Source organism: Protobothrops mucrosquamatus, unplaced genomic scaffold (genome assembly GCF_001527695.2).
Source record: "Protobothrops mucrosquamatus isolate PMUCROS unplaced genomic scaffold, P.Mucros_1.0 scaffold860, whole genome shotgun sequence".
Lineage (NCBI taxonomy): Eukaryota > Metazoa > Chordata > Lepidosauria > Squamata > Viperidae > Protobothrops > Protobothrops mucrosquamatus.
In genome coordinates this window covers 225,424-237,358 of record NW_015387115.1, presented here as the reverse complement: position 1 = coordinate 237,358, position 11,935 = coordinate 225,424, and the positions used below count along the sequence as shown (strand labels likewise).

The 11,935-nt window shown below is 41.0% G+C and overlaps 1 protein-coding gene across 1 annotated transcript in view; it reads right to left on the bottom strand.

The window, feature by feature from the left end:
• Positions 1 to 8,330, bottom strand: part of TRAM1 (translocation associated membrane protein 1) — a 16,855-nt gene extending 8,525 nt beyond the window's left edge. The window contains exons 1-8 of the mRNA XM_015819113.1: positions 8,113 to 8,330; positions 5,090 to 5,153; positions 3,513 to 3,634; positions 3,236 to 3,352; positions 2,682 to 2,740; positions 2,305 to 2,389; positions 1,277 to 1,347; positions 645 to 749 (exon numbers count right to left, since the gene is read on the bottom strand). Coding sequence (XP_015674599.1) covers positions 645 to 749; positions 1,277 to 1,347; positions 2,305 to 2,389; positions 2,682 to 2,740; positions 3,236 to 3,352; positions 3,513 to 3,634; positions 5,090 to 5,153; positions 8,113 to 8,235 — 746 coding nt within the window. The 5' untranslated portion in view covers positions 8,236 to 8,330. The remainder of the gene's footprint in view (positions 1 to 644; positions 750 to 1,276; positions 1,348 to 2,304; positions 2,390 to 2,681; positions 2,741 to 3,235; positions 3,353 to 3,512; positions 3,635 to 5,089; positions 5,154 to 8,112) is intronic.
• Between the last annotated feature and the right edge of the window lie 3,605 nt (positions 8,331 to 11,935).

Below are 11,935 nucleotides of genomic sequence, written 5' to 3'. Positions count from 1 at the left end.
CGTGCAAGGGGGGGAGGCCTGGCGACGCTGCGCCCTGCCGGGCGCTCACCGACAGGGCTGGGGGGGCCGAGGCTGCCAGGGAGAAACAGCCACGTGCCGGCAATCAGCCGGAACTGCTGGAGCCGGCCGGGGAAAGCCGCGGCCGGACGGAGAACCGCCAAGGATTGATTGACTTCCGGGAGGGGCGGGTCCCAACTGCCGGGACACTTATAACCACAGGGCGGATGGTGGCTTGCGGCTGGATAACAGGGCGCAGCGGGGCTGGCAGCGGGGTAACAGGGCGCAGGGCCAATGAGGAGCCCTGCGAGGGGGCAAGTCCCATGAGAGAGAGAGAGAGAGAGAGAGAGAGAGAGAGAGAGAGAAGTGCAAGTGCAAGTGCCTCTGTCTCTGTCTCTCTCATGGGACTTGCCGGAGGGCCGTGGGAGGGCCGCATTTATATAGAGCAGGGAGGGCTGTTCGAGGGCCGGATTAAACCGGGCCGCGGGCCGCAAATGGCCCGCAGGCCGGACTTTGGACATGTCTGCAGTATACAATATATACATTTATGCATGCAGTAAGTATTAACTAAATATGAACAATATTTATAGACAACATTTATAATGTGTGAGATGGCATATGTGAAATATAACAGTAGAAGCACGTACCCTTTCTGGTATTTTTCATCACTGAAGTAAAAAAGTCTGGAAATATGGAACAGAAACTCCACAAAATAATGTAACACAAGAAGAACAAGACCAAGATGGGTCAAACTATAAAAAAGAAAATAAATTAGCACCAGATGCTAATTGGCAAAGAAACAAAAGATCTTTAGAATTATGTTTGTCATAAAAATGCATCTTGAGAACATTTGGTACATCCAGGATAGAACACCAACCTCAAATTCTCAGACGCAACTGAAGGATAGAAACTGGCGTTGTCCCATCCTCCCCGTGAGTTGTGTAAAGAACAACATACATCTATTTGCATGGTAGGGAGAAAGTAGAATCCAAGAATGGGTAGTTGCCAAGGTCTCTCTTTCTAGAGACCTCTGCTATTGCTATGCTATCTATTAAATGTGGGATGGAATCCTTCTAAACATTGGCACAACATATTGAAAATTGATATGTACTTTTATAGCTTAATTTGTCTTCTGAACTATGCTACAGGAAATATTGCAAGATGACCTATAATGTATCATTGGAGGCACCAGTTTTCTACTTTACTTATTACAAATTATTGGACTGTATCCTACAAATTACTGGACTCCCTGCCCCAGCAAAATAACAATGTCACTCACTTTAACAGATAAGCTCCAGTGATATGGAAAAGATATAACCCAATGTAAACAAGCTGGCGAGGAATGTCTTCCTATGAAAGAGATGCAAGCTTATGAATTTTCCAAGAATTCTTATCATATTCAATTAGTTTTCATAACTGTGTTTCTTATCTATGATCCTCTCTAATTGTCAGCCCCAAAGGTTGCAGAATATGCTGTTTGGGAATTATAGGAATTGTTGTCCATTATCTAGGAATACTTAGAAAAATAATAAACTTATCAAGTTACTGCAAAATTTTCTGATCAATAAATCCTCTCTTTCTTGCTTACTATTGTTTTTAATGGAAAATACCATATTTGTTAGTGATATAAAACGCTTAACTATTCCATTACTGCCTAAAAATAATCTGTTTAATTTATGTAGTGATCTTTAAAAAGGATACTATGACAGGGTATATAACATGCTAAGTTGTAACAGTTTATTTATTCATGTCTCAGTGTACTGTATGAAATCAGCCCAAAAGCTTTACTAAAATAAATGATGATGTCACCCACTCACAAGTTCCAGGACAGGTAAATTTATAACTTAAGTGCCATACTGTAACAGCTCTTACTTCAAGAGTCCAAAACTGAATATGGGTTAGGGTTAGAGAGTGGGGAGAGACTTAACATCAAACCAGAATATTAGAAGAAGAAGAAATTATGGAAGGTTCATTTCCTGGTTCTTTAAACTAATCAAGAAATTGTTTCTCAATTTGAGAAGCTGCTCGAACTGGCTGCAGGAGCAGTGAAGAGAGGCAGATTTGGATTGGCTGAAACAAGAAGCAAAACCTTCCAATTACTGAAGTAGGAGAAGAACACAAGAGCCTGAAGTTACATATCTAAACCTTACTTTCTGACATTTTTTCAGATTACGAGCTCTATTTTAAAGGTATCTTTTTTTTGCAAATCACATAGACATTTCTGCTTCTTCTTGTCTGAATAACTATGCTTATTATTTATGTATTTATTTGATAAGCTTATGGACAAGATCTTAGAAGCAAACTTACTTTTTTTATCTTTTGAAAATAGAATTCTGGAAAAGCATGAAACCAGTATGCCATCTGTGAGATATAAAAGAACTTCATTTGAAACCTGCAGAATACAAGATGTAAAAATCAAAATTAAAATTTACTGATTATTTCATATAAAAACCTCTGAGCTAAGATTATACAATGGAATAATATTTTAAATTTTTTGGAGTACTTAAAAACTAATGACATAAGATTACTGTAAATGCATTGTTAATAAAATAACTTCTGTTATTTGCCTGAAAATACTAGATATTTTTATACATAATTAAGTAGATTATTTTAATAACTACAAAAGTTAGATGGGATAGATACAAGAAATTATTGATGTCATTCTTAATTAAAAAAAAACTCACGGCATTGATGTGTGTGGATAGTCTCTCCAGAGTGATGTTGGATCTGATACATAGTTTTCCTGAAAATAAGACACAGGAAATATTAAAGTATAGTCCAATGCCCTGTGTATGTTGCTTAACCTCTTTCTAAGCATGGCCAATAGCAGGGAAGGCTGACACAGAAATCTGAGTTAAATAACTTAGCTTAGCATGCCTCAAACTGAACTGATTCCTCATTTTAAACAAAAGTGCTTCTAAAATACAAGAAAGAGAAGCAACAGTTTTACATGAACTACAAATTTCATAGAGCTCAAATTAATGCCAGATGCATATGAGACAACTTCAACAAAAAGTGAACTCCTTGTTGTACCATAAAAACTATCTGAGAACATTTCCTAGCCACAAACATTATCTTGGCTGGCAAGTCTCCATTAACAAACTACCATCCCCACTTAATAATTTCATTTAGCAACATATTTTCTAAGTTTTTTGCATTCTAGGGTTAGCATTTTAAACTTCAGCATCTAATGTCCCAGGAAAGTATTGATCCTCCTTAGATCCTCTGACATACTCACCGACACAAGGATGCTTGTTCCCCAGACGCAAGAGAAAAGATAAAATGCACTGAGTTGTCCAGATTCATTGAATTTACTATGTTTTGTTTTGGAAAAGTGCATTCGCCTGTTAATTTTCTAAAGAAAAAAGTTATCTTATTATTGATAGTTATGATAGTTTAGATAGTAAGTTACTTGTCATATATATCAAAAGTCCATAATGCAAGTCCACAATGCATGCAATCAATCAATTTCTACTGTGGCAGAGCCCATTATTAGTCTAATAAACAATACTTACATCTAACACATATTCTTGAATAACAGCATGTATGATTATTGCCACTAGCATGTAGAAGAAAACAGTAGCCAGATCTTTGATACCATAATGATATAATGTCACTGTATCTGTAGGCTGGTTTTCTGAGAGAAACAAAGAACAATATTTAAGAATGCATTTGTTTTAACCAGCCTCGTTCAATTTATATCGGGAATCAAAAACAATACTTTAGAATGATATCTAATTTTCTTTCTATACTCCAAGTGAGTACAAAACAGGAGTAGCAGTACAGGAAGAACAATGCAGGCAACAGTTTAAAATATTGAGATTAATCAGATTTTCACTATTTTTCTGTCCAAATTTTAAATTCAAAAGCTGATTAGCAAACAGATTTAATTTAAGATGTGATTCCTAAGCTGTAATCTGCAGATACTGGTGGTTCATATGGATTCCCATGTTGATTTGCCAAAGCCCATACTCTGCCTTAGATATGCCCTTCTCTTTTCCTTGGCAATTAGCTGGCTGGCTGACCACTGGTGCAAGATGGAGGTTGAGTGAAGGCAGAAAGTGGGCTCTGGCTTGGCCAGCTAGCTGATGGTGCACTTAACCAGGTCGCTAAATCAGTTGGCCAGAGTCTGCTCACCTCTTAGCTCAAGTAAACCTGTAAGTTCTTGACATACTTTTTTTTTTATACAAAAGTTAGTTTAAAAAGTTTTTTTTTTAATGGAAGACATGACTATATTATACACAAACTCATCATGGGGTTTCTTTTGACATACAAAGGAGAAGGGAAGTCCATGTCTTTTTGGAACATTTAGTGGTTTGTGTTGTAGAAAGTTCAAGCGATACTCCTTTAGGGCAGGGGTTCCCAATCCCTGGTCCGTGGACCGGCACTGGGCCACGGCATGCCAGCAACCGGTCGGTGCAAACAATTGAAGCCCCATCTGCAGGATGCAGGCAGCTTGCAAAACCACACCCCCTCCGGTCTGCAGAAAAACCTTTCTCCATGGAACCGATCCCTGGTGCCCAAAAGGTTGAGGGCTGCTGCTTTAGGGGATGCAAAGCAGATGCCAAGCCCTAGTTTCATACCATGTAAACAAGCTTTGTAAGAGTGCCAGATTTATTTCCACTTCTAGAAAACTGATTCCTTTCTAGATTTGCAGTATGCAATAATATGTCATTTTGTTGGAACTGGCAAAGATTTGCTAGTACATTAAATGCAAGTCAAAATTAAAAAATTAGGATCAAATTGTGGCATCATATTTTATTGTTTTGATGAAAGAACTAATTCTGATTTTCCACAAACCAGGAAGAAAAAAGATGAAATCTCCATCCAAGAGAAGAGGAATGAGCAAAGACTGGAAGAATCCAAACCTCAGAGCCTTTCAAACACCAACCATACTGTACTGAACCAGTTTGATTATATATCTAAACCATTTCTGTGGTCTCATGCCACAAATGGAACAGCATTATCACTTGCTAAACATTTCTCCTGATGTATGTCATTCACATTTGGTTATCTTTCTCTTAAGACACAATATGTTCCTGGTGTATAATAACATTGCAGACAAATACCCAAACATTTATTAGATGATTACCTGTAACAGGAATGGTAATATTGTACTGAAGTGTAACAAAGACAACAGCTGCTTTGGCTGTAACCTGCAATAAAACAATTTGTCTGTGTGATTGCACGGTAAATCATAGGAACATGCTATATTCCTTCATATATCTGAAAAAATACATTTAACTGGCTGAAAAATAATGAACTAGGCTGAGTCAAAAATAAAAGATGACTGGCTAAATGCAAATAAGCATTCTGACATTTTTGGTTAGCCTGCTTACTATTGTTTGTTTGAAGTCCAATGGATGTAAACTTCCTTGGCCAGTTATCTGGTAGGAAACTTTATATCTACAGCAGGGATGTCAAAGTCAATTTCATTGAGGTCTGGCGTCCCGGGTGAAAGGGAAGTTCTCAGAATTTGGTCACCCTGTGGGGCAAAACAGCCACCCGAGATGCCAGGCCCCATACGCTCGCTGCCTCCTCTGCACCAGGCAGGTTCGGCTTCTCGCCAGCTTCGTGCCGCCCGGCCCAGCCTTAGTGCTGTGGGGAGAGCGCCCTTGCTGCCTGCCAAAACTGGGCAGGCTGGGGGCTGGATGGCGTTGCATAGATAATGTTGATTGTCATGCCGTTCGTGGCATCCCCTCCCCCGCAGCCCACCAAGCCAGACATGTGAAGTAGGCGAGGGTCATTTGCTGGCCACTTCCAGGCGATGGTGCATTTCTTCATTCCTCACGAAGAGTGACACCTCCCCAGTGCACCCCCATGGGGCGGGGGCGACGCAGCGGTTTCCAGACCTTGTGGAGCAAAGACTGAATATGTTCCAGCATGGATGGCCACCACAAAATTGTACATTGGCTCCTGGCCGGCCTGGGCCAGGGCCAAGGCAGTGGGGCCGTTCCCTTACTGTTTCCAGGATGGCTTCGCATGCCTCATGAAACCACTTTGCGGGCGGGCCTTGTGTTTGACATGTGTGATCTACAGCATGGCAAATGAGCTATCATCTATAAATCACTGCTGTCCAAGTAATGAAAGTAATTATGCTACCAAATTATCATTTTTTAACCACAAAAGCCTTATTTAAAGCAGTCATTAGCCAATTAGCAATTTAATCAGGATAAACCTATTAGGACATCACAGATAGGCAAAATAATACCAAATAGACTTCATCTTCTGCAACCTCTTCTTCATATGATGAACAAATCCACCAACTAAATTAGTATTATACTGATTAAATACATTTTACACAGTGGTGGCTGAGTTCATACTGAACCATCATTAATTTAAGAATGGATTACTGAATTCAATTTCCTTGCTTTGCACAACAGTGAACCCTAATGATACTAGTTACATTCAGACAAAATTCTGAATTGAAAGCCAATTCATAATCCACAGGATTTTCGGCCTATGAAGTTTGGGACCCCAGCCAATGATTATTCAGCACAAAAGACAGACTGCTATTCCTACTTGAAATTCCAGTTTCACACCTTTCAAGAAGGCATATTTTCTCCATGCTAAAAGTGATCAGAATTAGAAATTTTAAAGTTGCGCCATTTAAGTCCTTTATTATCTTCTGGAGCAAATTTTCTAACAGTGGGTGAAGCTCCAAGGATTTTAACTCCGCCCCACTACCACCGAAAAAGCAAGTTATGGAACTGGGGCATGCTGCAGCTTTTCTTCCGGTACCTGTTTCTACACTCCAGCAGTAACAGGCAAAACTGGATACGTGTCATACCATCCTCAGGGGCGTGAACCAACCCCGCCCCTTCTGATGTGCATCGCGGACGGCTCTCTGTACACGTCACCAATCATTTTACCTTTTCCGAAGCGGAGGGGAGGAGTCGCTTGCCGCAACGCCCCATGGGGTTTGTAGTTCTCCGGCTGCACACAAAAGCCAGCGCCTCTTCTCTCCCCCCTCACCCTCCCGTCAGCTTTGGCAAGGGGAGACGCCTCGCCTGCAGCCCCCCCCGCCCCAGCCCTGCCGGCCCTTCCCGCCCCCAAATCGCAGAGGGGCGGCCAACTCCCCCCGCCCTGACACCGCGCTCGCGCTCCGAGTGCCACGTAACCTATCCGAGACCAGGAACTCGCGCGCTGGAACGAAGCGTGCGCGGCGCAGCGCCTTCTGCAAAACATACATACAACTCTCTTTCCCTTTTCCTCTTCTTCCCTGCCAATTTCGGGAAGCTAAGCACCGCAAGTCGCTGCTGCACGCTTGCTTCGAAAGCCGTTCAATCAATTGTATTTCCCAGGAAAGGGGCGTAAAATACAAATGAGTAAAACAGGCTCTCAGCGTTGTATTTAAGCCCGGGTTGCTCCAGGATACTGCAGCTGCCCCAGACGAGCGACAGAGCTGCAATGGGTGGGAGACCCTCCTAGACGACTCTCTCAGAAACGGTTTGATGAACCAACAGGGACAAGGACACGACCAGCCTACCCATCGAGAAGGGACCACCGCTCCCGCCGGCAGGTGGTTGCGCCTTTGAGTTGCTGTTCTTCCCATCAGCTCGCTACAATCATTGCTGAGCCTTACCTGCCCCCATTTCAGACAAGAACAGGCAATACAAGGAACGACCGAGATGACCAGATATGACCCAGAGGACAGACAGACAAGCGAAGCTGCCCTTCCACATGGAGCCACGGAGTAGGATACGCTCTCCAGTTGCTTATTTTTTCCCCTCTTCCTCTAAACTAGCGACTAGATAGTTCCGACAAAGATTTACGAGCAAGAGACGATCGCTTTCCTCATCAGAATCAGCCAAGCAATTTGTGGTACGGGGATCCATATGATCACACACTTGGGTATCTTTAACACGTATACCGCTTCAGGCACTGCGTTTACCCCACCCCGGCAACGGCAGTTAGGAGAAGCGGCAGCCAAGGAATTAAAGACTGCTACTAGAAATCAGTTCTGGCTTTCCTGGTGTTGACCATTCCCATTTGGTCTCCTCGTCCGTGTCACTCCGAAACATCTTCCCCGCTAACCTCCGCCCAGCCCTTCCTATAGGGGATCCGGCAACCGCGCTGAGGTCTTGCAGCGCTTTGCCTTCTCCCTCCTCTCACCTCGAACATGAGCCCCAGCAGGAAGACCATGGCCATGCAGGAGACGATGTCCGCGTGGTTCTGCACGACGAACTCATGGCTGAGCACGGGAGGGTTCTTGTTAGTCTTCTTGCGGATCGCCATGGCGAGACCCTCCTCGGCCCCTGCTCAACGGCCTCTCCCCTCCGTCCCCTCGTGCGTCTGCTGCGCGGCCCGAAAAGAAAGCTCAGGCAGCCGCTCCGCCCAACTTCGCCTCCGCCTTTACGGGCGACTCTCTAGCCCCAGCGTCGTACAAAACCGCCACTCGTCGTTTCCTGCCCCTCAACTCGAACGGAGGGACCTCGCTCTCTGTGAGTAGTCTCAGGAAATGTAAGATAGCACCCCCTTTCGGATAGGCGGACCAAATCCGGAACTCGCAGCTGATTGGCGGTAGCAAAGACAGGACGAGGCAGCTGGGACAGCTTGGGGCGTAAACGGTAAAAGAAAGTGGGAGGTCCTTTGCCCAGCCCCCTCGCGCGTCACCTCAACGTTCAGGAGGGACGTTAACCAATCACAAAAATGCAATCATGCGGAGAAGCGCGCGCCTCCAGAGTAGTTTTAATCGTCTGTTGTCTGCTGAAGCTGCAGTCTCCCCCATAGTCGTTCACCAGTTGGGTGCTGTCCAAATAGGAATTCTAGACCGTGGTTTTTGAGAGTTGTAGTCTGAACACATCTAGAGGAATCCTGCTCTAATATTCACCAAAGACAATTTGTTCTTCTCATCTTTTCCTTTTATTGAGCAGGAGGTTTTATGCCTACAATTCTTTTGTTAACTTTCTGTCGACCTGGTTCTGTTTGAAAGGGAATCTCATAGGCAGAGTTTCAAATAAAAATCCCAGCCTGTCATACCTTGGGTTTCAGAAAATATGCAAAAAGTCATTGCAGAGATGACTATCATCGGAAAGTAAATATTGCTAAGATCCATTATAAGAATAAAATCTCATTTGTATAGGAATCCAACTGATAACACACTTTGAGTAGACTAGACCAGCATCCTTACTGTACAAAAATTTAAACTTAGAACTTGTGAAGCAAAGCAGTTTGAGCTTATTCAGTTTCCCAGCCCAACTTGAAAGAAGCTTTATAGTAGCTTTTCATTGCCCTCCAAATGTGTGGACTTTGATCTGCAGAATTGTCCACAGTAGCTGTACTTGTTTGGGAGCTGACGTGTACATATTTGGAGAACTCCCTGATTAGAGGAGGTGATTTTAGAGGACAACATTGACATTTTCCTCTCACATTTTCTCTGTATCTTTTCCTTGCTTGTACTTTCTTTCTTTTAGATATAAGCAATGATTTATTTTGGAAGTTGCACTGGCAAACATTTTGGTTAAATGATCCATTCCATTAGGTCCTATATTGGAGGGAGGGGTAGGAAGATGAAGTATAGACAGTTTCTGTTCCTTTCTGAGTTTCTATTTTCTGACTCTGACATCTAAATGCTTAATGTCCTTTTTTTCCTAAACCCAGGAAAAAGTGAGAAAATTTAAAATTTATTAACAAATATAAAAATATGAATTTTAAAAATGAGTTCTTAGATTTCTTTAGTTATGCCTTTAATATTGTGGAAGACCATTTTTTATTTAGTGTGCCTAATTCTTTACATATGTTTAGGTAAGGGAATTATCACCTACTAGGGTACCTTTCAGTGATTTTGCGCTTTCATTTTGACCATGACACTGAACATATCTGAAGGCAATAAGCTGGGGACTAGTAATTAAGAAGTGTGTCCACAAGCAAATTTTTCTTGTGCAGCACTATTTACTTTTCAAATCAATAGAAAAGTATAACTTGATTTCATATTAAAAGGAACAAATGAGATTATGAGTGTTGGTAATCCAAAGCTGAGGCAACAAGATCAGGTCAGGATCATCTAACACTGGGGGATTCATCTTATGGCAGTGCCTGATAGTCAATTAAAGAAATGCGGAAAATGTGTTCTTTGAAAATGACCACAATGCCTAATATCTCTTTATTTTCTTTCAGTGAGCATTCTCCCAAAGCAAAAAATGGCTTAGTGGTTAATATACTGTATATATTAACTTCTATCATTATAATAGAATTTTTCAAAACTAGTTTTAAAATGGTCTCTTTAGATCATTTTTTCTGAAAATTTGACAATTAGCATGTTACCATTCAATCTACTTCTGCCGCCCTTGGGATCAAAGAACACGTAACAACTTTGGATATCCTGACAGAATGTTATAAACATGTCTATTAATTCTAAGCTCAAAATAGAATGTATTTTTCACTTAGGTCTTTTACTATTATGAAGGCTGCAGGACTTGGGTTTGGCTAGTCTAAAGAAAAGAAGAAACAGGGGTGACATGATAGCAGTATTCCAGTATTTGAGGGGCTGCCACAAAGAAGAGGGTGTCAAACTATTCTCCAAAGCACCAGAGGGCAGGACAAGAAACAATGGTTGGAAACTGATCAAAGAGAGAAGCATTAAGGAGAATCTTCCTAACAATGAGGACAATTAACCAGTGGAACAGCTTGCCTTCAGAAATTATGGGCATTCCATCACTGGAGATTTTAAAGAAGAGACTAGACAGTCACTTGTCTAAAATGATATAGGTTCTCCTGCTTGAGCAGGGGGCTGGACTAGAAGACCTCCAAGGTCCCTTGCAGCTTCCATTCCATTCCATTCTATTCTTTCATAGCTAACACTCTCTTTTTAATTCACAAGATACCATATATTTTATTTTTTTTTCTAATTGACACAAGTATTGCTTATTTGCTGTCAGCAGTGTAAGCATGTAGCTCTCCTTTAGGGTTCAGATGAGATGCTTGGTGTAATCAATGTCAAATTTTCACAATGTTCAGTAGAATGCAACTTCATTATTCAAAACACTTAATTCTGTCACTCCATATAACTTATATAAAGACTACACAGCTTGTTCTAATGCCTTACAGGCTTTTCCTAAAGCATTTACCAAATATTACTGAACTACAACTTTCAGCATTTCATATTGCTAAGGAATGCTGAAAATTATAGATCGACACTTCGAAAACACATTTTCCCACATTGGTTAAATTTTTTTGCCATTGTTATGCCTACAAGCTCAGGCATTCATGGTTTATCAGACTTTAAGCCAAACAGACTCAGACAATTCACATTCATAAGTGAAATATGTTTTCTGTGATATGAACATAGGAAGATAATCTAGCCCCTTGCTCTGCTAGATATAAAAAAAGTTTTGATCCTTTTAAAACTGGGAGCAGAGGTTACTGCCATGAAGATATAAAAGTGAGGGCTTTAACACTGCTCCACCATACCTTTTGATTAAATCTTAAAGTTTCCAAAAAGATAGGAATACAGGAAATTTGAAACAGGAAAAGAGATGCTTCAGGGGAGGCCGATTCTGAAGAGATAAGTCAAATATTCTAGTGAGGAATATAAATTTTAATTGTTCTATGTTGTGCTTTTAATGTCATTTTTTCTTCCTTTATATAATTTATAGAATTGAATGATTGTATCTTTGCCTATATCCAGCCACCATGCTTTTCATGCTTTTTTTTGAAGATGCACAGAATTTTATCATTACTGTAATACATGCAGATTTGGAAATTTGCAGGAAAATTGCAGACAAAGTTCAGATCTAAACATTTCATACTTTCATTCAACTGTATTTAAATGAGGTTGAATGTTATATTGCTAGTATTCATTAATCTGTAGAAATCCTATTCTATAGTATTTTAGTCTTTTTCTAGTCAAGTTAAAAAAAGATTCTGAAAAAGTATATAATGATTATAATGATTATAATAATGACATAATGATGACATAAAAAGGGAAACAACTAAA